Source organism: Garra rufa, chromosome 20 (assembly GCF_049309525.1).
Source record: "Garra rufa chromosome 20, GarRuf1.0, whole genome shotgun sequence".
Taxonomy (NCBI): Eukaryota; Metazoa; Chordata; class Actinopteri; order Cypriniformes; family Cyprinidae; genus Garra; species Garra rufa.
This window is the reverse complement of record NC_133380.1, coordinates 4,798,938-4,822,815: the sequence shown is the minus strand read 5'-3', so window position 1 is coordinate 4,822,815 and position 23,878 is coordinate 4,798,938. Positions and strand designations below refer to the sequence as shown.

Sequence of the window (23,878 nt, the reverse complement as noted above, 5' to 3'; positions counted from 1 at the left end):
ATAGATTTATATATGTATTTATATATTCATATATATGTATTTTATATATATATATATATATATATATATATATATATATATATATATATATATATATATATATATATATATATATATAATATTTTTATATTTTTTTTCAATACATTTTTAGTTTAGCTTGAGTGATTTTAGTCCAAGTCAATCTAAATTAAAATTAGAAATGTTGCCTTGGCAAATACCTGATGTTTATGGTATTAATTTTAGTGTCAGTTTTAATTTTAGTTAATTGTAATAACCCTGAATAACCCTAGATCTTGCAAGTCTGTCTTTTTCTTTTTTGTTTCTATCTAGCAATTTTGGGTTTATATGAGGGATTTAAAAAACAAAACAAAAAATTAAACATTGTGACTTTATCTGACAATTTTTTCCCTTAAAAATCAACATTTCATTTTTTATTTTATTATCTTGTGGCAGAAAAAAGCTTCCATATATGTTATAATAAACATACAAAGTACACACACACATATATAGTATGCAGACATAAACTTTTATTTTGAATCAATTAATCGTGACTAATCATTTTGCAGCTCTACTTCCATATAAATGGATTTAAAGAATCATATTCGCCCGAGATTTTTCCGATTACCCAGCAGGAATGACAGCAGCAGACAAAACTGTTTATACAAACACAATCATTTTTATTGGTTTGATTTCAGTTATCAAGTAAGACAGCAGTCAAAATAGATTTCTATAGACATAACAGCATTAGTCAGCCAACAGCATGTCATTCACACTGATTTATTCACTGACGCGCTCGTTCAGTTTGTGTTGTGTTCAGTGCTGTTTATTTATCTTTATTCAATTTCAGCCGTAATAGATTGTGTAAGCTTGAATATATAATGGCGAAATCTTGAAGCTGTGCGTCCACGTCACCTACATAACACCAGGAAAACAACCAGATTTGACTTGACAACTTCTATATGTGATAAAGAAGAGATCAATCAGACACTTAAAATTGATTAATAATACCAAATTCTTCATTTAAAAAGCAATACACTAGATAAACGCTAGAAATGTAGTCATGAGATGTGCATGCACTTACATGTTGAAGAGCACAGGCAGCATTTGAGCAGGAGTGCATCACCTAAACCACATTAAAATAGATTATGTTTTCAATAATGAAACATGAAATGCATTCACACTGCAAAAGAGAAAAAAAAAATAGATTTTTATATTCTTAGTCGTGAGCGATATGACCGAATTCTTATTTCACTGTGTAAGAAATGTATTTTATTTTTTATAACTAAAACACTGAATGGTCTTCACTGTTTGACTCAAATTTGAACTGAATCTTATTAAAGATCAAAAAGTGGTTCATTCAAGAGCAGTGACTAAAGCAGATAAATTAGACTGCTGTCACTTTAAGACTTACTGCACAGATCTAGTGTACTGACACATCCGTTTTTTCATCCAACTGTTAATGTTTATTTGTCACATAACCAACTGTGTTTACTCTACAAAACAGGCATTTTGACATACAATGCTGCTCAAAAGTTTGGGATCATTAAGACTTGTAATGTTTTTTAAAGAAGTCTCTTATGCTCACCAAGGCTGTATTTATTTGATCAAAAATACAGAAAAAAAACAGTAATATTGCAAAATGTTGTTATAATAGAAAGTAATGTTTTTTATTTTAATATACTTTGAAATGTAATTTATTCCTGTGATGCAAAGCTATATTTTCGTCAGCTGTTACTCCAGTCTTAAGTCCTTCAGAAATCCTTCAGAAATCCTTCTAATATGCTGATTTATTATTAGAATTATCAATGTTGGAAACAAATATTTTTTGGAACCTGTGATTCTTTTTTTTTTTTCAGAAATCTTTGATGAACAAGTTAAAAAGAACAGCATTTATTCAAAAAATGTAAATCTGTTGCTATCACTTTTTATTAATTTAACACACCCTTGGTGAATAAAGGTATTAATTTCTTTCCAAAAAATTTACTGACCCAAACTTTTGATCACTGGTGTATATTGTTAGAAAACCTTTCTATTTTAAATAAGTGCTGTTCTTTTTAACCTTTTATTGATCAAAGAATTCTGAAAAAAGTATCAAGGGTTCCAAAATATATTAAGCAGCACAACTGTTTTCAACACTGATAATAAATCCGCATATTAGAATGATTTCTGAAGGATCATGTGACACTGAAAATTCAGCTTTGATCACAAGAGTAAGTAACATTTTAAAATATTTTACATTTAAATATTTCACAGTATTACAGTATTTGTTCTGTATTTTTAACCAAATAAATGTAGCCTTGATGAGCATAAAAAAACATCTTTAAAAAACCATTAAAAATTTTTGAGTGGCAGTGTAATCGTGTGTGTATTTTACCATTCAAGCGCAATAAGAAGCGAAAGAGAATTAAATGTGCAATCTCATGTTGTCGCGTGTTAAGGTGTTCTAGGTGGTTGCTTGTGGTCTCTGTAATATTCTGGATCCTTCAGTGTAACTCTATGTGATTATTCTGTCATTTAATCGCACTAGTAATAGTGATGCTCGCCTTTTTTTCGAGCCGTACCTCCTTTTTCCCGCCAGAACGGAGTTGAGGTATTTCTTGGCCGCCATCTGTTTGCGGTAGCGGCTGTAGTTGTCTGTGAAGACGGCGTCTGAGTGACGTTTCACAGGCATCTGCTCCATGCCCAGCTCATCACTACAGCGGATAGACAGAAAAATGAGCTCCACTGTGCATTCACCTCCTGCTGCCTCATTATTAAAAGCTTAATTGAATCAGCGTCACAACAGATACCACATTACCTCGTGATATTTAGCACATTCAGTATGGCATCCAAACTTATTTAACCTGTTAACTGTCATGTATAAACCATTTTGACAATAGACATAGTTACACCATGGAAATGGTACTTTAAATCCTTTTAGGTGGCTACTCCCCCTAGTGGGCGGTGTCTACTGTCCCAATACTTTATAATTAAAGCTGTTTTAATTTTGACCAATTACAAATTCTTGGAAAGGTCTGAATCCCAAGGTTCCATGTGACCCTGGACCACAAAACCAGTCATAAGGTTAAATTTTACAAAACTGGGATGTATATATAATATGAAAGCTCAGTAAATAAGCTTTCTATTGATGTATGGTTTGTTAGGATAGGACAATATTTGGCCGAGATACATTTATTTGAAAATCTGCAATCTGAGGGTGCAAAAAAATCTAAATCCTGAGAAAATCACCTTTAAAGTTGTCCAAATTATGTTCTTAACAATGCATATTACTAATCAAAAATTACATTTTGATACATTTACAGTAGGAATTTTACAAAAAATCTTCATGGAACATGATCTTTACTTAATTTCCTAATGATTTTTGACATAAAAGAAAAATCAATAATTTTGACCCATGCAATGCATTTTTGGCTATTGCTACAAACATACCCCAGTCACTTAAGACTGGTTTTGTGGTCCAGGGCCACATATGGAATACGCTATATACGCTGCTTATTTTTGGTATTGTGCCTAAACAAAGTCTCAATTTTTTTTTTCAAATTTGGAACACAGTTTATTTAGACACATGGCTTTGATTTTCCCCTTTACACATTTTAGTAATCATCACAAATTATGTATTATACAAAAGCTTGAACAAACTAAATTTATCCCGTGAAACCGTTTTGAAATCGCTCATTGTTACACCATGGAAATGGTACTTTAAATCTGGGCTCCTCCCCCTAGTGGGTGGTGTCAAGTGTCATATTACAAAATTTACTACAATACTTTGTCAAAACTTGACAAAGCACATATTGTTGGAAAGGTCTGAGTCTCAAGGTTCCATATATGGTGGTTATTTTGTGATATAAGTAATATTGTGACAGAAATGTATAAATTTGTGACAGGAAAATACATTCAGTGGAGTTTGGTTGTCACCCGGTGGCTATTTTTGGAAACTAAATCTCACAGAATCTGCGAATTTGGTAACATCAACTCCAAATTTGGAATATTGTTTATTTAAAGAAATTTTTGTGAATTTTTAACCATGTAAATGGGTCTTTAAATCCTTTTAGTAGGCTCTACCCCTTAGTGGGCGGTGTCAAGTGTCAGATTACAAAATTTACTATTTCAAAATTTGACAAAATACATATTTTTGGAAAGGTCCAAGTCTCAGTTTCAAATATGGTAGCTATTTTTGCTATTGCGCCTAGACGAAATCTCAAAGGAGACTAATTTTTTTTTTTAAATATCAACTTCAAATTTGGAATATAATTTATTTAGACAAATTTTAAAGATTTGAAATGTGAACTTTTTCTATCAAATATATTACGTGAATGCGTTTTTAAAAGTTCACATAAACCATGTAGTCCCCTAGTTGATATAAGCTCAAAAACATCCCATTTTAATAAATGCACATAAATTTGAAATGTGATTTTTTTTTAATAATATATATTACATAAATGCATTTATAAAAGTTAAAATATCCCATGTAGTTTCCTAGTTAATGTAAGCTCAAAAACTTTTTTTAATAAAAGCACATAAATTTAAAATGTTTAGTTTAAAAAAACAATTTGAACGTTTGCATTTTTCTAACAATATATATTATATAATAAATAACATTATATAATATTATATAATAAAAGTTAACATATCCTGTGTAGTTTTGCAGTTAATATAAGCTCAAAAACATTTCATTTTAATAAATGCACATAAATTTGAAATGTGAATTTTTTTAACAATATATATTACATAAATGCATTTATAAAAGTTAAAATATCCCATGTAGTTTCCTATTTAATGTAAGCTCAAAAACCTTTTTTAATAAATGCACATAAATGTTTAGTTTAAAAAAAAAATTTGAACGTTTGCATTTTTCTAACAATATATATTATATAATAAATAACATTATATAATAAATAAATAATATTATATAATAAAAGTTAACATATCCTGTGTAGTTTCGCAGTTAATATAAGCTCAAAAACATTTAATTTTAATAAATGCACATAAATTTGAAATGTAACATTTTTCTAGAAATATGTGACCCTGGACCACAAAACCAGTCTTAAGTCGCTGGGGTATATTTGTAGCAATAGCCAAAAATACATTGTATGGGTCAAAATTTTTGATTTTTCTTTTATGCCAAAAATCATTAGGAAAATAAGTAAAGATCATGTCTATGAAGATTTTTTGTAAAATTCCTACTGTAAATATATCAAAATGTAATTTTTGATTAGTAATATGCATTGTTAAGAACCTAATTTGGACAACTTTAAAGGTGATTTTCTCAGTATTTTGATTTTTTGCACCCTCAGATTCCTAATTTTCAAATAGATGTATCTCGGCCAAATATTGTCCTACATCAACAGAAAGCTTATTTATTGAGCTTTCAAATGATGTATACATCTCAGTTTTGTAAAATTTAACCTTATGACTGGTTTTGTGGTCCAGGGTCACATATATATTAACATAATATCAACTTCAAATTTGGAATATAATTTATTTAGACAAATTGGGTTACCATAAATTGTTTAAGAGGGCTCCTCCCCCTGGTGGGCGGTTTCAAGTGTCACATTACAAAATTTAGTACAATCATTTTCAGTCTAAACTTGACAAAACACATATTGATGGAAAGGTCTGAATCTCAAGGTTATTTCATTATAACATAATCGTATGTATTCCAAAGCATTCGTGAGTTACAACCATTGAAGTGCATTAAGCTATTAAACCATTCTGTATCTTTACCTGACTCTCTTTGCAAGTAAAGACTCCAGGTATTCTTTAGCAGACAGTTGGCCGAGCAGTTTGCTGTATCCGCTCGTGAACAGCCCATCAGCGTGTCTGGATGGTCTAAAGCAAAAACAGATGTAAAAAATGCTTTTTATTTTATTGTAAGGTGGTCTTCAGTGCCTTCTCGTAAACTCAAACATCTTCCTCATCATCACATTTACAGCTTTAGTCTTTCCTCTGGAAATGGATCTATAATTTTTTCACGAGACAGTAAATGGAAGCCGTTGCTAATGTCACGGTGCGTTTCCACGTACCTCTCGACGGTGTTTGCGAGTTCATAAAGGAGTTTATACGCCTCCAGATCTTGTAGTGATGGGTCTCTCGTCCACTCGTCCTCTCCGTCTTCATCGAGAGAGCCTGGTCTGAAAAGATGCAAGATGCAAAATAGAATCTATGTACTTGATGCAAAAGTAATCATTTGACCATTTGTTGCAGTCATTTATTTATAATATGATTTATGAGTGAATTGTGTGTGTAAATTTAATTTACAATAATGCAAATTTTAGACAAAAAACGGTCACAATGCAAAACAACCCATAATGATATAAAACAGGTTTCAATGAAATAATCCCCTGTACATTAATGGTGTTTTATGTCTCACCTGATGTCAGGATATGCAGAGATCGCAGGCATCGCGAGAGTCCTGCAGCAGAAGACGCTGCAGACGGCCACCAGCAGGAGCATCTGACAGCTGCTCAGTGAAATCATGGCTTTCTGCAGACATTTAAACCAGGTTAGAACAAACATCTGCATTAGGCTGAATATTCAGATTGACTAGTCTTTTCTTTTGATAGCAATATACCTTTTTGTGCATTTCTGGCACTTGATCATTAACGGCAATATGAGCTGTTTGTTGTCAAGGTTTTAGACTAAAACTACATACAAATAAAATGGAAAATGAATCTTAGGTGCTGTAACTAGTTATTTAATTTTTTGTTTATTTTAGTGCATTTGTAAAAGTACAAATATCTAATGTAGTTTTCCAATTAACATAAGCTCATGAAACATTTTATATTAATAAATACACATACATTTGAAATGTGAAATTTGTAAATAAAGTACCCAACTACCTATAAATGTTTTTAGAAGTGTGCATTTTTCTAACAATGCTTGAATTTTGTTATTATGCATATGTATTATATAATGATTAAAATGCATGTATAAATGGTTAAAAAATACTATATTTTAATAAATTTGTAAATAAGGCATCCAACTACTTCGAAATGTTAACATAAGATCATAAATGTAAAATTCAGAAATGTAAAATTTTTAGTTTAAAAAAATGTAAATAAAGTACCCAAATACCCATACACGTTTTTAAATGTTTGCATTTTTTAACAATATATATTATATAATGAATAACAAATGCATTTATAAAAGTTAAAATATCCCATGTAGTTTCCCAATTAACATTTTATTTTAATAAATGCAGATGCATTTAAATATGAAATTTGTTTAACCATATATATTACATAAATGCATTTATAATAGCTTATTTATATTAAATTAAAGCTCAAAAACTTTTTATTTTAATAAATGCACATAAATTTGAAATGTTTAGTTAAAAAATGTAAATTAATTGCCCATATACCCACAAAACAAATGTTTTTGAACTTTTGCATTTTTGTAACAATGTATATTATATAATAAATAACAAATGCATCTATAAAAGTTAAAATATAGTTTCACAATTAACATTGCACATAAATTTGAAATGTGAAATTTTTCTAACAATATATATTACATAAATGCATTTATAATAGATACAAGATCCCATGTAGTTTCCCAGTTAATATAAGCTCAAAAAAATTAATTTTAATAAATGCACATAAATAGAACTTGAACTAGTTTATAAATAAATGCACATACTTTTAAAATATTTAGTTAAAAAAAATTAGTACCCAACTATCCACAAAACAAATGTTTTTGAAAGTTTGCATTTTCTAACAATATATATTATATCATGATAAACAAATGCATTTATAAAAATTCAAATATCCCATGTAGTTTCCAAATTAAAACATTTTATTTTAAAAAATGCACATGAATTTGCAATGTAAAACTTGTAGATGAAGTACCCGACTGCCTATAAATGTTTTTAGAAGTATTCAAATATTTTTCTAGCAGTATATAAGACTAAGGAATCAAAGTACTCACGGTCAGGATGTATCTTCAGCTGTGATCTCTGACACCTGTATGGATGAAGAATAGTTTCCTCGGCTCAGTTTCTGTCTGTCTCTCTCTCTCTCTTGACCGCCGCTTTTATACACCTGATTATTCGCGTTACTGAAGATCCTCCGCGTCTGTCCTGCGTCACGCGGTCCCGTAGGATACACCCAATGGTGATCTGGTCTGGTGGTCAAACTCAAATTGGGTTTCTCGGAAAGACTGAAAATGCCGCTGACTCATTTTTCTGTATAATACTTAAATGACATTCACTCCCGTTTGTTTTGTCTATTTATTGTGCTTTTTAATATATGCAATGTTTAATGGAAGTATAATCTGAAATCTGAAGCTCAGAGTTAAGGTTAAGACGGTCTGCAGTGGTAATTGGGCATCTTCATTAGATTGTGAAAGGTATGACGTGATGTGAGTCGAATCAGAGTCATTATAGAAGCATCGGTCAATCGTATTACAGAATTCTGCAGGTCTGCTAATCTAATAGTACTGCACGATATTTCTCCACCCACACTGGATTCAGGTCAGCATACAGTATATCAGGTCATTTCAGGTCGCTGTTTAACTGCCTGGAAATACAGATCCAAAATATACATTACTCTGTAAGTGATTACATTAATAATTGCATTGGTTTTTGTGATTTTTTTTTTTTCCCATGCAAAGTCTGTTGTCAGGGTGTTGCCATGCCGTTGCTACAGTGTTCCAAGTGTTTTTAGTGCATTGCTATGTAGTTGCTGTTTGCTATTCTGTAAAATTATGCTGCTTTAATTACAATAATGAAAATTGAGTAAATTTGTAATGGAAGTGTCAGTGTTCAAAACTAACTTGTGTTGTTTTTATCCATAACACATTTAAATAGAGTTACTGTCTACAATTTAGGCAACAGAAATGTATTATACTTTTTTTAAGATGAATGTATATTGTGTATAATGTGTATTTTCATATTTTTTTTATTTAAATTATATTTTAAAATAATCTAAATTATGTTCATTATTATGTTATATATAATTTTTTAAAATATAAATTTAGATAATAAAATAATATTTATATATATTAAATATGTATTTTTTTTATACTCATTTAAATTAATTTATCACTTATATTTTATAATAATTATAATTATTAAATGTACTTAAATGATTATTTAAAATCATGTATTATCATTTTTAAATTTATTTTTTTATAAATTACTATTAAGATTAATGTATGAAGTTTTCATGGTGTTGTAGAATTATTTTGAAAAAATCAAATTAATTTAACCCCAAAAATAAATTATTATAATAAATGATACATATTTACTTATATATATATATATATATATATATATATATATATATAAAACATTTGAACAGAAATGTATTATACTTTTTAAAAAATTAAGATGAATGTATATTGTGTATAATGTGGATTTTCAGAATTTTGCAATATTATAATGTTATATTTTAAAATAATCCAAATTATGTTTTTTATATAATTGTAGTTAAAAAAATTATAGATTTTTATAGATTTCCAATAAGATTAATGTATGATGTTTTCATAGTATTGTTTTTTTTTTTTAGGAATAAATAAAAATAATTTCACCTCAAAATAAATTATTATAATAAATTACACATTTTACCATTTTGAATTCAATTAAAATTTAATTTTATATATATAAATAAATGATTATAACCATACATATATGCTTACATATACATTAAATACAAATCCATAATAATAAAATTGGTTTTATTTACAAGAATTTACATTTAAATAATTTATTGCTAACATTTTAAATTTCTAAATAATTCTACAATACTGTGAAAACACTATACATAAATCTAAATTTTACAAGTCTATAATTTATTTTTTTATTTACTAATTTATGAAAATAACTTATTAAAATCATTTGGCGTCATTTCAAATATAATATTTATGAAAATACTATGCACCAATCTTAATTAAAACAAAAAATATAATGTTTCTGCTACCTAAATTGTAAACAGTACCTCTATTTAAATGTTTTATGGTTCTAAACAACATAAATATAAAACCAAAATATACACGGTTCTATAAAATAATAATTCTGTAATTGATTTCATTAATTAATTTAATTAATGTGTGTGCTTGCCCATACTGTTGCTATGCAGTTTATGAACATACTCTACATAAATCTTGAATTAAAAAAAGTATATTTTGTTAACTATCTGTATATTAGTAGTGTTTTATGGAACTTTTATGAAATTACAACATAAATAGAACTGAAATACACTGCGTTTTAGAAAATGATAAAATGTTACTTTTGTTAATGTGATGTTGCTATGCAGTTGCTATGGTGTTTGTAGTGTGTTGCTACCTGGTTACAGTCCATGTGTCAATCGTCTCTGTTTGATGATCATGTGAGCGGAAAACTGTGCGGTTCTGGGTTTCTGCGGTGATGGTGCTCTGTGAGTTTGTAACGGCCCCCTCAGGACCTCATTTCCTGCGGCTGCATCTGAACGACCCTCGAACCAGATCTCAGCATGACAGTCACAGTAAAACCAGAGATGGAAATCAGCCACTAATTAACAGGGTTCTAATGATGCTCTTTGATGAGAGAAGTTTTTTCCTTCGCTATTTTTGGACAAATAACATTGTGCTGTTTCTCTGGAGTTCATCTTTATTGACCTTTATTAACATATTAAAGTAAAAACATCAAATGCACATAGGATGAATACAAAAAAGAGGATGTTTGAGGGTTTTCAGGCGTATTTAGCTCTTGTGATTTATCATGTCTCACCCTCTTTTTACACTGAACCTTGTAACAAATGATCTAGTGAATGCACATCAAGCTCCACATCACAGACGGTCAGCGAATGACTCAATTCTGATTCGGTCTGATCGGAGTGAAAAGGGCAGTTCGTGTGACATTTCAACTTGAGCTTTGTCTTATTTGCTGAAATGGTTCCTCAGCTCTTGATAGGAGCAGAATAAATGGCAACCGTTTAATTCATGTCATCTAGACGATTTGTTTTCCCGTAACGCAGCTATTGTTTTTCAAAAATGCATTGCCGGACTGCTTAGTAAAAGAGTTTGACCTCCATTGACGTAGTAAATGGCGTTTAGCACTGATGAATCAGACATAATGAGTTAAGCACTTCTCATCATCCTTAGATATATTTCCTTCCCAAACCTAAAAAATAAAACCATCTAAAGGTGGAGTCAGTACACTTTTTATTTAAAAAAACAAAAAATATAATTTAGTATAGATGCTTTGAGATGTTCTTAATATCTAAAGTTGTCCCTAGCAATTATTTTCATCAAACCATTCAATATATTTGTATTTCAGATTCAGATTTACCTGAGAAGTTAACATGTAAGGTAGCTAAATCATAAGTTTACCCTCTTTAACTTTGTTGTTCTGCTGTTCTGTGTTCATCTGCTTCTCCCCTTTGCTCTTTTTCCATTGACTATCACTCTATATAGACTACAATCAGATAAAACAATAATTTCTCAAATATCGATTACTGTATATACGGATAAATTGAACACTCACTTCAATGGTATGAAATGACTGGATGCTTTCAACTGATTTTCTATTGAACTTTCTGAACTGCAGTGCTCAAACTAGTTCAAATATAGTGAATTAAGATACAAACTCCATCATAATGCACAATGTTTCCATCTAACATGTATTTTGAGCTGCAGATCGTCATATTAATGGAGTGTTTCACTAGTTGGCAGTGAACCAGTTACTGAATATGTTTGAAGATTTGTTCTATTTGAAATGTATTTTATTTGGTAACATACTTTTTTCCGCTTATTTCAGGTAATGTCATAAACTAGCGAGCTAAGCCAGAAGCAATACTGACCATGTTGCGTAAAAATGGCCGAAAATGCGAAAAGACGAACAAACAAGCCGAATCAATGGAATCATTTACGCTGGAACCGCGCCTATTGATTTAAACTTGTGACTCGTTCAGTTCAAGCGATTCACTGGCAGAAACCAGATCAAAACATCCATTATCATTTTCAGATTTCGACACCACTTGTAATGATTTTAAAAAGCACGTAGTGATGGGTGAAACAAAGCTTTTCGAAACTCCGAATCAGTTAAACCATTGCATTGCAAAATGATTCTCTGTTTTAATCGGATCGCGAATCATTTGATCGGAACTTCGGAGTGGGTTCGCAAATCATTTGGCGAATTGAATCATTCGCAATCCACGCTCCAAGTCCTGATAGACCAGGACTTTGGCGTGCGAATCATTTGATTTGATTCGGAATTTCATGTATCGCGAATCATTTCAGGTTGGGATTTCGGGCACAGATCGCGAATCATTTGATTTTGAGAAATTTGCTGCGGGTTTGCGAATCATTTTGCGAATTGAATCATTCACGATCCACGCTCCAAGTCCTGATCTGAAATTATAATGCGCAAATTGTTTAGATCGGGACTAGATCGGGTGCGAATCGCGAATCTTTTGATTTAGAGGACTTTTTCAGCGTGTTTGCGAATCATTTTGCGATCCACGTTCCGAGTTCGGATCTAAAATGATGGTTTGTGAATCATTGTCCAGACCGGCACATCAGAGCGCGAATCGCGAATCATTTGATTTAGATCGGAACTTCGCGTATTGCAAATAATTTGGTGAATTGAATCATTCGCAATCCACGCTCCAAGTCCTGATAGACTTCTGAGCGGGTTTGCAAATCATTTTGCGAATTGGATGACTCGCAATCTACTCTCCGAGTCCTGATCTAAAATGATGGTTCACGAATCATTGTTCAGACCAGGACTTTGGGGCGGGAATCATTTTTTGATTTAATTCGGAACTTTATGTATCGCGAATCATTTGATCTGAACTTCAGAGTGGATTCGCTCCGAGTACTGATCTGAAATTATGGTTGGCGAATCGTTCAGGTTGGGATTTCGGGCGCGGATCGCGAATCATTTGATTTTTAAGAAATTTGCTGTGGGTTTGCGAATCATTTTGCGAATTGAATCTTGATCTAAAATGATGGTTTGCAAATCATTGTTCAGACGTCCAAATGTGCATACTATCCATCCTAAATTCTGTGAGGACTTTGAGACGTGAATCACGAATCATTTGATTTATATAGAAACTCATTCGCGATTTAGATCGTGACTTTGGAGAGGGTTCGTTTTTTTTTTTTTTTTATTATTAAACAGCAGAATGCATCAAACCATTAAGGCAGCACAGTTGCCTTAAACAAACAAAGAAGAAAAAAGAAAGTAGGCTAAGTGTACACAAATACAAATAAAAATGTTTTACTACAGTAAGTAACCATGTTTTTTTCTGTATAAATACCCTGCTGAAAAAAAACTGCTAAAACCAGCCTAGGCTGGTTTCAGCTGGTGGTTTCCCAGCCTGACCAGCCTGGCCAAGCTTGGAAAGTGGCCAAAACCCCTCTAAAACCAGCCTGCTGACCAGCTAAAACCAGGCTGGTTGACTGGCTAAAACCAGCCAATCAACCTAGGCTGGTTTTAGCTGTTTTTTTTTTTCACCAGGGTACATTGTTAAACTATGGTCAGTGTAGCAAACCCATGATTAGTTTGTAGCTACCATAGTTTAACAATAGTAGCTTGTTTTTGTTTTGTTTTTTTGTTTAAGGAATGTGTTGCCAGGTTAGCATTTTACCTTTGACTGTTCTAGATGTTAAGTTTTTTTTGGAGGGCCACTGGTTGGAAGCATTTGAGCTGTGTTTATGATCAGTGTGCATAACAGTGACTATAAAATGTGTTTTAGGTATGGAAATGACATACTTTGAGTTTTGTTATTCGTGATATGGCCATTGCATTATACTTTGACTTGCATTATACTTTGAGTTTTATCACACAGACCTGGCAACCCTGGCTGTATAAAGCAAAGCAGACATTTTCCAGCTGAACTATGCTTTTTACTTAATTTTTACCTCCTGTAATTTGGCTCCAAATCTCATTTTGACTTCCTATAATGGATTTCTCAGTTATATTCAATATTCATTCATTGCATTTAATATTTTGGCTTTCATCACTACTTATGTCTGCCTTTCTTCAGGAAAAATATTAACAAAAAAATTTGTTTGATTTGATACTGAACTATCAGTTTTCTTCTGAGAGCAGTGCATGTTTATGCACAGTGGATTTCTACCAGGATTTAATGTAAGAAGAGCCAGGAATAACTGATGTCACACTGACATATCAATCAATCATATCAATCATACACCTGCTCCATATCTGTCAGCAACTAACCCCACATCAGCAGTTTTACTGCAGTTATAAAAGCCACTGAGCCAGAGTTCAGTGTTTTTCTCCTTGCTATAGATTGTAGACTTTGTAGCAATCTATAACTTTAATATGCCACTTAAATGCACCACAGGGCTGTAGATTCACATGTGGCCTACATGCTCCTGTTTTGGTGGCTTTAGTCTGAAATTGGATTAAATTAGAGTTTGAACGATGCCCGTCGGATATGAGCACTTTTCTGCATTTCCTCACTGATCATCTTGTTTTGACAAGAAAAACTCTGTAGCGTTTCCAGGATGTGCTGCTCATGTAGGGGTCATCTGCTGTGCACATCATCACGGCTGTAATTAGACTTCATTAGGAATGATTCTCTTGAGGAGTCTAACAACATAGCTATGTTATAGTCATACTGTTCCTAAAGTATGCACAATATAAACTATGCAGTGTGCAAATTGGCCTAATGGATGGATTATACAGTACTAATTACAAACTGTAATCTTCTAAATTAATTGCATTCCCACAATGCACCCAACGTGGCCTTCCTTCACAAGTGCGATCAGATGAACCAAAAGTGTTATGAACTATGATTTGTAATGTCCTTTTTGACAAAAAATGGTTTAAAAATACAAAGAAAGCATATTTATCCTTGCTGCAACCAAATTTTTTTAAAATAAATATTTTATAAAATAAATAAAATAACCATTAAGTGAAATAAATATAGAATAAATAATAAAATATAATATAAATATAATATATTTTCAGCTAGTTTAATTTCTCATTTAATATACTAAAAAAGCTCAAACTAAAATCAAAATTAATAAAAACTATATAAACATTTAAAAAAAAAAGAAAGAAAAAAACTACTAAAAATACCAGAAACTCAACCAAGTTAATACGACTTAATATGAATATAAAACAAAAATAAAAACTGATTAAAATGAATAAAAACTGATCGTATCTAACAGTACTGAGTTTCAGTTTTTTATTTAATATATCCATCTTATGAGCTTCCACCAAATGATAGATCAATTTATTTGCTTGCACAGAAAACCTTTGACATCAACAATAAAAAGAAAATAGGAAGTGTTTTACATCCTTTTTAAAAGTGACAGCCATTATATGGTTGGTTGCATTTTATTATTTGCATTTAACATATTTTTTTCCTGCTCTCTGTAAGCCATTAGAGCAGTTTAAAATCATCATGCTTTGTTTTACAGTACTGAGGCTTATGGAATTGAACTATTGCACCGACTAGTGGTGAACATTTGCAATACATAATTCTTTTTTAATAAATGTTAGCATATACACAGCATGAGGTTTAACGACTGAGGTTTTTGTGCTTTACTTTAAGCAGTGGAATGTAGCAAAACATGAAAATGATTAAACAGCTGCCCTCGTGAATTTAGCAAATCCCTGTGAAGTAAACAGTTTCTCCGTCCGTCGGCTCACGTCTTGTCTTCTCATTTATTGGCAGTAAAGGTCATACTTCAGTCTGGCTCCAAGTTTTGTTCCAGCAAGCTTGGCTTGGAAAAGCTCATCCATCTGTTTGCTCTGGGCATCAGAAAAATGATTCTTCCAGTCTCCCACCTCACCTGAAGACAAAACATGAGACAGGAAGATCACAAAGCAGTCCTTTCATATAAATGATGTAAATAAGAGACTTCAATTTCAATGCATTTTTATTTTTCATGCTGTAGCTACACATACTACAAAGTTTCTGTGTATTTCAGTGGTATTTAAGGCAATGGTTCACCCCCAAATTAAAATGGTGATCGTTTTATCACCCTTAAGTTGTTTCAAACCTTTTTAAACAGCTGAACAGAAACATAAAATATATTTTTAAGAATGTGGGTATTTAAAAAGTTTTTGGTTCCTTATAAAAAATACAGTGGAAGTCAATGGGGACCAGAAACCATTTTTTTTTTAGGTGAACTATCCCTTTAAATGCCATAACCATGTCAAAAAAATCTGATGTGCGTCAAAATAGATCTGTGAATTAAGCCTTAAAGGAGAAGTGATAAAATGTGAAAAAATGTACAGATAATTCTCACCCCCTTGTCATCCAAGATATTCATGGCTTGCTTTCTTCAGTCGTAAAGAAATTGTTTTTTTGAGGAAAACATTTCAGGATTTCTCTCCATATAGTGGACTTCTATGGTGCCCGTGAGTTTGAACTTCCAAAATGCATTTTTAATGCAGCTTTAAAGGGCTCTAAATGATCACAGTTGAGGAAGAAGGGTCTTATCTACAGCACAAAGAAACCATATTTATCCTTGCTGCAAACAAAAGTGTTTTAATAAATATTTTATAAAAAAACTATAAAAACATTTTTTAAAAAAAGAAAGAAAAAAACTACTGAAATATCAGAAACGCAACAAAATGAATACAATTTAATATAAATATAAAAACTGATTAAAATATTAATAAAAACTGATTGTATCATGATTATAATAAAATAACACTGATTTGGAATTGCATTTTCTTGCATTTTTCAGGATGTTTTTTGATATCCACCTTATGCGCTTTCACCAAATGATAGATCAATTTATTTGCTTGGACAAAAAAATCTTTGACATCAATAAAAAAATATGTGAAGTGTTTTATATTCTTTTTAAAAGTAAAAGGATGTAAAAAAAAAAAAAAAAAAAAAAAAAAGCGATGTACTTTCTTGCTTACCTTTTTATAATCTGAAGAACCTTATTTGCCACAAAGAACCTTTTGTGAAACAGAAAGGTTCTTCAGATGTTAAAGGTTCTTTATGGAACCATTTAGACAAAAAGGTTCTTCTCTGGCATCGTGAAGCACCTTTATTTTTAAGAGTGTAGGACAATTTTTTTTAAGTTAAAGAAGAAAACGAGATGGGAGTTTTTCGATATACCCTAACTGTCTTGAACTGGAATACACAATTGATGCAGAGCTAGACAAGATGAGCATTTGAGGTTAAAAAGTATATAAATTTTTTTTTTTTTTTTTTTTTAGAAAATAACCGATCGTTTTGCTAGATAAGACCCTTCTTCCTCGGCTGGGATCATTTAGAGCCCTTTGAAGCTGCATTTAAACTGCATTTTGGAAGTTCAAACTCACAGGCACCATAGAAGTCCACTATATGAAGAGAAATCCTGAAATGTTTTCCTCAAAAAACATAATTTATTTACAACTGAAGAAAGAAAGACATGAACATCTTGGATGACAAGGGGTGAGTAAATTGTCTGTACATTTTTGTAAAATAATGACTTGTTAACATGAAGGGATTTTTACCTTTTCTAAAGAAGATGCTGCCAAAATTGCCGTGAGATTTCTGGGAGTTTTCCTGCATGGCGCTGAATGTACTTTCTCCAGCGATGCTGCTGACCTGCTGATCAGTCAGTGGAAGGTTGAAGAACTCTGAGACTTTCTTCACACCTTCTGATAAGTTCTGCATGAACAAAAGAAAATATGTTTTAAACTCAAGCAGGTCTTAGCACCACAGCAGGTTAAAAAGTCAACATGAAGTCAGATTTGAGTTTGTTTATTCTTTAATTCACAGCTAATCATGGTTTTATAGTGCACGATTTATCAGTAAAGTCTTACAAATCTCATAAATAATTGATAACCACAGAAACACATCTATGGCAAGCCATTTTAACATTTAATTCTTAAAACATACAAGTATCTATTTACATAAAACAATTTTTCATAAGATACTATTACTTATTAAAACTAGAGCTGCCAAATATTTTATATATATTTTCAAAAATATTTCTATGTAAACACTTGTATATAAATTATATATCAAAATAAATATTTTACATACAAATCTAACATATTTGTTCCAAATGTTACAAGTAAGATTTTTAACTGAACTCTAGTTGCCATTCTGACTCATAACATAAGATGGGTAACAAAAAAAGTTGACTAGTATGATATTTGTTACTAGTAACAATTACAAAATATACTTATTTCTAATAAATAAGTACTAATAAAGTACCTAATGAATAACTATTATCTATTAAATAGGTAGTAGTATCTACTGAAAATAATAGTATTTAATAAATCAGTACTAGTATCTAATAAATACTTACTAGTACTGTTTAAAAAGATACTAGTAACTGTTGGAATATACAGTCAAACCAAAAAATTATTCAGACACCAGATATAATTTTTGATATTTTTTTACTAGTGGGACACTATAGTTCATTTATGTAAGTGGGTATAGCAAAATAAAGTAAACTGTGACGTATTATACCCGAAAAGTATTTAGACACTTTGAACTGACCATGTTTTGCTTAAGTGTTTTTTCTTTAATTGCTAATGCAGCCTTTTCACGCCACAGACTGGCCAACAGAATATTGATAGATGTGTAAATATTGTTATACTAACAGTTGTCTGAATTTTTGTTTGATTGTAATCCATTATATACCTTTCTATCAAAGTTATCTGTCATTATCAAGATGAATTTGTTCTGACACAGTTTATCTCTAAGTTCTTATTTTTTATTACCATTTTCTAAACTATAACAAATAAACAGTGATTGTGAGAAATGTAGAAGGTGTCTGGATAAATTTTGGTTTGACTGTATACTAGTCAGAGCTGAATAGTTGATATCTGAATGACAGATCCCCATAGAAGTCAATAGCAAATTTGTTTTAAATGCGTTACTAGTAAATGTAGAATATTTACTAATCAGCATTGAAATAAGTACTAATATCTTGAAAAAGTTACTAGTACCTAAAGAATAAGTAACAATAGCTAAAGAATAAGCACTAATGGTAGCTAATGAATAAGTACTAGTACTTAATGGAATGGATGTTAGTAGCTACCAAAATAGATACTTGTACATTTTAAGGATTAAATGTTAAAATGGCTTGCCATATTAATTACATTATAGAAGTAAAATGGATTAAAAAACAATTTCACATTGATTTTCAGACCAACAGTCAATGAATATTAAACTGTGAGATTGCAAACACAACACGCGCAGGTAGCTTTACCTGTTTGAGTTCCTCATATGTCACGATCATCACGTTTGGGTCTTCTATACGTTTTTCCCAGGCGAGGGCGTGATCGAAATAAGAGCCCCAGGAAACTAAAGAGGGGACATGAATAACCATTTAACTATAGTACTCACTTAAACAGTATTTAATTTTCATTGTTCAATGTTTGCCCACCTTCACCAGTCATGAAGTCAGAGAAGAACTTGTCCCATGACTCAGCATTGGGCAAAAGCGGGTTTTTGTTCATGAAATGGTAGTAGGAGACAAGTGTGTCTTTCGGGTTTCTGAACACCACCAGAATCTGAAAATAGCCGATGCATTAGATGAGAAAAAAAATCATACTGATCGCAAACCAAACTGGTTTGAAACTGATTCTGATTCTGAAACCAAACATGCGTTCTCTAATAGTGAATGTGAATTTCATTGGTGTGTTTGGCACTTGCAGCTCTTGTATAGTTGGTATCTGCTATCTAGTGACCTCTCTAATGTGATTCAAAGTGCACTCATTGTTACTGACCTTTGGTTTCTTAGTAAAGAAAGAGGGAGGGATGTTGTCAGGGTGAAGATGCGTTCCCAGAAGTCTCCGCGGGGGCATTTCAGCCAGTTTCTGTAAGACAAACAGCATGAAACTGTAATATTACACTGGTGTTTTTGTGTGTTCAGGATAAACATTTCCAGACTCGCAGCTTGTTCGTGCTGTTACCGACCTCTTGAACATCTGGAGGTAAAAACTCAACCAGAGGAGGCCTCTCAGGCGGTTTCTCATTTTTCCCAGTAGAAGCATTCACGATTTTACGCAAGACTGCCACCATCCAGTTAAACCCTGTTAGAGATCAATTGCAAACACGTACGTAAGAATCGTAAATGTGTGTCATGCATTCAGGAGAAACAGGTTACATGAGGTTGCTGCATTTGTGTTAAAGCATAAAGGTGCATTACAACACACAATTAATGCATTAAAACTTCTTATTGCATTATATATAAAGGCTTTAAGTAAAGTTTTGCTTAATTGTCTTTGTAAAATCTTTCTTGTGCTGTAATTTTGATGTAAAACGATTATGAAACAATTCTTAAATTGCTGCGTCTAATTGAATGCCACTGTGGTTACAATTATTCATGAGACCATACAATGCATTATAATGTGCATTACAAAGCATAATTAATGCAATAAAACTACTTTTATAATGCCTTATATATAAAAAGTCTTTAAGTGGTTGCAATTTTGACATAAATTGTTGCTGCATCTAAATCATTGACACAATTTTTGGTGCAAATTGTCTATAAAACTCCATTATGTATATTTTAGATTCAGTTCAGTGTGATAATTTTCTGTGTAAATAGTTTGTAAAAAAAAACAATTCTTATGTAAAATTGGTTGGGTGCACCAATTAACAACAGTGTTTCATGAATGGGTCATTCCAGCTGGAATCATCAAATGGTCCCCACCTGACCCCCTCAGATTTGTCTGAAAAAAAAAAAATCTATGTGATGGGTAATATGTCCAATAGATCATATGCAAAATTTCAGATCTCTACTGTGCATACTTTTTTTTTTTTTTACAAAAATCTGTAAAAAGTTTGTTTTTTACCCCGTTTTGGCATCACAGTCTGAGTGACCATGTTCAGACTGAAATATCTCCAGAACTAGTTGTGCCATGTCAATGAAATTTTCTGGGCTAAGAGTCCTAGTCCAGAACTGCATGAATTACAACTCACAGCATTGTTACTGAAATTACACCTGAATGCTGGCCCTCTACTTTTCTTCGAAACTATTACTTTAAGGGTTTTCAGATGTCCATAGAAACCTCAATTTTCAATGTATAAGCATCAAACTTGGTAAATGGTCTGATATGTACCATGTCTTTCACATCCTTTGACATGCTCTTTCAAAAAAAAAAAAATGTTTAATGTTCACACCTAGTGTCATTCATGGGAAATATTGCTCTGAACATTGGTGTAAATTAGTTTTTTTCCATTTTTGGACCTTAATATCTCAGCATCCATAAGACTATATTGTCTGATGTCAAAGTTTTACAGACAATTTGCACCAAAAATGGTGTCATTGATTTAGACGTGGCAGCAATTTACGTCAAAATCGCAGCCACTTGAAGACTTTATATATAAGGCATTATAAAAGTAAATTGTCACTTTCAATCCAATGTAATAATTTTCAGTGTAAATGGTTTGTAAAAGTCAATTCTTATGTAAATTCGCTTGGGTCCACCAATTTACACCAGTGTTTCATGAAAGCATAGAATTGCTTCACTCTTCCAGTATGACAGCTCATGTTGTCACTGAGCATAACTTTGTCATTATTACATAAGAACTGCAAACGTGTCATGCATTGAAGAGAATCAGGTTACATGAGGTTGCTAGATTTGTGTTAAAGGCTGAAACACTTCTTAAATTGCTGCGTCTAATTGCATGCCACCATTTTTGGTGCAAATTGTCTATAAAACTACATTACGTAAATTCACTTTCAGTCCAATGTGAAAATTTTCAGTGTAAATGGTTTGTAAAAGTCAATTCTTATGTAAATTCGCTTGGGTGCACCAATTTACACCAGTGTTTGAGTTTTATGAATGCACAGAATTGCTTCACTCTTCCAGTATTACAGCTCATGTTGACATTGAGCATAACTTTGTCATTATTATGTTAGAATTGTAAACGTGTGTCATGCATTGAGGAGAATCAGGTTAAATGAGGTTGCTAGCTTGTGTTTCATTTATGAAACACCAGCAGAATTAAAGTATAAAACCATTCTTAGGTAACTTTCAGTAACACTTTACTTAAAGCCTTTAAATTTACTTAACAATGAACATAAGTATTACAACTGTGGTTACAATTATTCATGAGATCATACAATGCATTAAAAGGTGCATTACAAAGCATAATTAATGCATTAAACTTCTTTAAAGTCTTTAAGTGTGCTGCAATTTTGATGTAAATTGTTGCTGCGTCTAAATCAATCAGACCATTTTCTGTAAAACTGCATTACGTAAATTGTCACTTTCAGTTCAGTGTGATAATTTTAAGTGTAAATGGTTTGTAAAAACCAATTCTTATGTAAATTGCCCTAATTTACACCAGTGTTTGAGTTTCATGAATGCACAGAATTACTTCACTCTCCATTTTCCAGTATTGCTGCTTTTGAGGCCTGTTGTCATTGACAATAACTTGCATATTATTATTATTATTATGTAAGAATGACGTGTCATACACTGCTGAGAATCAGGTTACACAAGGTTGTTTATTTAAGGAATGAAAGATTCAGATTTGTGTTAAAGGCTGTAAGTTAAGTCCTTGCAACAAGGATTCATTTATGAAACACAAGCGGAACGAAAGTATGAATCCTTTCTTTTACACTGTAAAAATTAATTGCAATCATTTTCTTTGTAAATCTTTGTTAAACAATATAAATTGTGCCTGCAATTGTTGCACCTAACTCAGTTCCACAAGTTTTGGTGCAAATCGTTGGTACAACGGCATTCACCAAATTGTCACTTTCAATCCATTGTGATAATTTTCTGTGTAAATAGTTTAGAAAAAACAATTCTTATGTAAATTCACTTGGGTGCACCAATTTACACCATTGTTTGAGTTTCACAAATGCACAAAATTGCTTCACTCTTCAGTGTCCAGCATTACAGCTGGAATGTTTACAAGAGAAATGCTCTCGAGGAAACTCTGGAAAACCTGACAAAGTTATGCAGCTAGCATGTAACCTGACTCCACCAGCAGCCTTTGCACTAGTTTTAGGGCTAGTAGATCAAACTTCTGCAAACTTCTCGTTTTACTAACCGCATTTAGGGTACGCCACCAGGATAAGGTCATCCTCTCTGGCCTCCAGGTCTTTTAACTTGTCCAGGGTCTGTGGAGGGCTGAGGATCGTAGAGTACAGGATTCCATCTCGCTTATAAAGCTTGTCTTCATCCTTCATCTTCGCCGCTTCCTCCATTCTGGACTTCATTAGACTCATAGGTGGTGTTTGACTCATGTTGGCGGTGGACTCTCGTCCTGCTGAGGTTCAGATTGGCAGAGACACACACACAGAGAGTGAGTATTTATGCTGTACTGTAGTTCAGGAAGGAGAATGTTGTAGATCCGCCCACAGGCACGGCTCGCGTGAGAAATATCCATTTCCGCCCGTCCGAGGGGCCCCCGAGTCAACAGAAGGGCTTGGTGTCAGTCTGACTGATTATTGTGTGTGAGACATGCACAGCATGACTATACCAGCTAGTTTTCTTGAAAAGCCGGTTTTGGCAGAGGTGAAAGGTAAAATGTAATCTGTAGTCAGTTCATGTAGCTCAGCTGCTAAACAGACACTAAACTCACTCAATGTCCAGCAGTGTAGAAATACTTTGCTACCTTATCCTTGTTTATTTTATATTGTTGTTTTTTTTAATGTGTTACTTGCAACTTCTTTTGTAATTGTTAATGACAATTGCTAGCAATTTCTGAGCAAAGACTAGACTAGATTTTTTTAGTATACTAATTAAAGTAATAGTATACAAAAATTTGTTGACAATTTACATACACTCAGGTATAGAAACCTGTTTCCGCCATTGAATAAAACATTTTGAAAAAGGTTATTGTGACTTTTATCTCACAATTTTCTCAGAATTATAAAAATTATAAAGTCCAGTTTTGATGAGGATAAATAACTCTCTTTATAACTCTCAATTGCTAATTTTTATATCTCACAATTCTGACTTAACTCGCAATTCTGAGAAAAAGTCACAATTGTAAGA

The 23,878-nt window shown here is 32.0% G+C and overlaps 2 protein-coding genes across 2 annotated transcripts; both read right to left on the bottom strand.

Moving 5' to 3' along the window:
- Nucleotides 1-507: 507 nt before the first annotated feature.
- On the bottom strand, nt 508-8,006 carry vipb (vasoactive intestinal peptide b). Its single transcript, XM_073826247.1, has 7 exons — nt 7,927-8,006; nt 6,371-6,483; nt 6,024-6,131; nt 5,725-5,829; nt 2,562-2,693; nt 1,082-1,123; nt 508-912 (listed from the first exon to the last, which is right to left on the bottom strand). The coding sequence occupies exons 2-6, from the start codon at nt 6,475-6,477 to the stop codon at nt 1,120-1,122; spliced, it is 456 nt and encodes a 151-aa protein (XP_073682348.1). The 5' UTR covers nt 6,478-6,483; nt 7,927-8,006; the 3' UTR covers nt 508-912; nt 1,082-1,119.
- Nucleotides 8,007-15,123: 7,117 nt separating this feature from the next.
- Nucleotides 15,124-23,196, bottom strand: sult6b1 (sulfotransferase family, cytosolic, 6b, member 1). Its single transcript, XM_073825858.1, has 7 exons — nt 22,929-23,196; nt 19,836-19,951; nt 19,646-19,735; nt 19,303-19,429; nt 19,126-19,220; nt 17,414-17,570; nt 15,124-15,747 (listed from the first exon to the last, which is right to left on the bottom strand). Exons 1-7 carry the CDS (start codon nt 23,122-23,124, stop codon nt 15,620-15,622), a joined length of 909 nt encoding a protein of 302 aa, XP_073681959.1. The 5' UTR covers nt 23,125-23,196; the 3' UTR covers nt 15,124-15,619.
- Between the last annotated feature and the right edge of the window lie 682 nt (nt 23,197-23,878).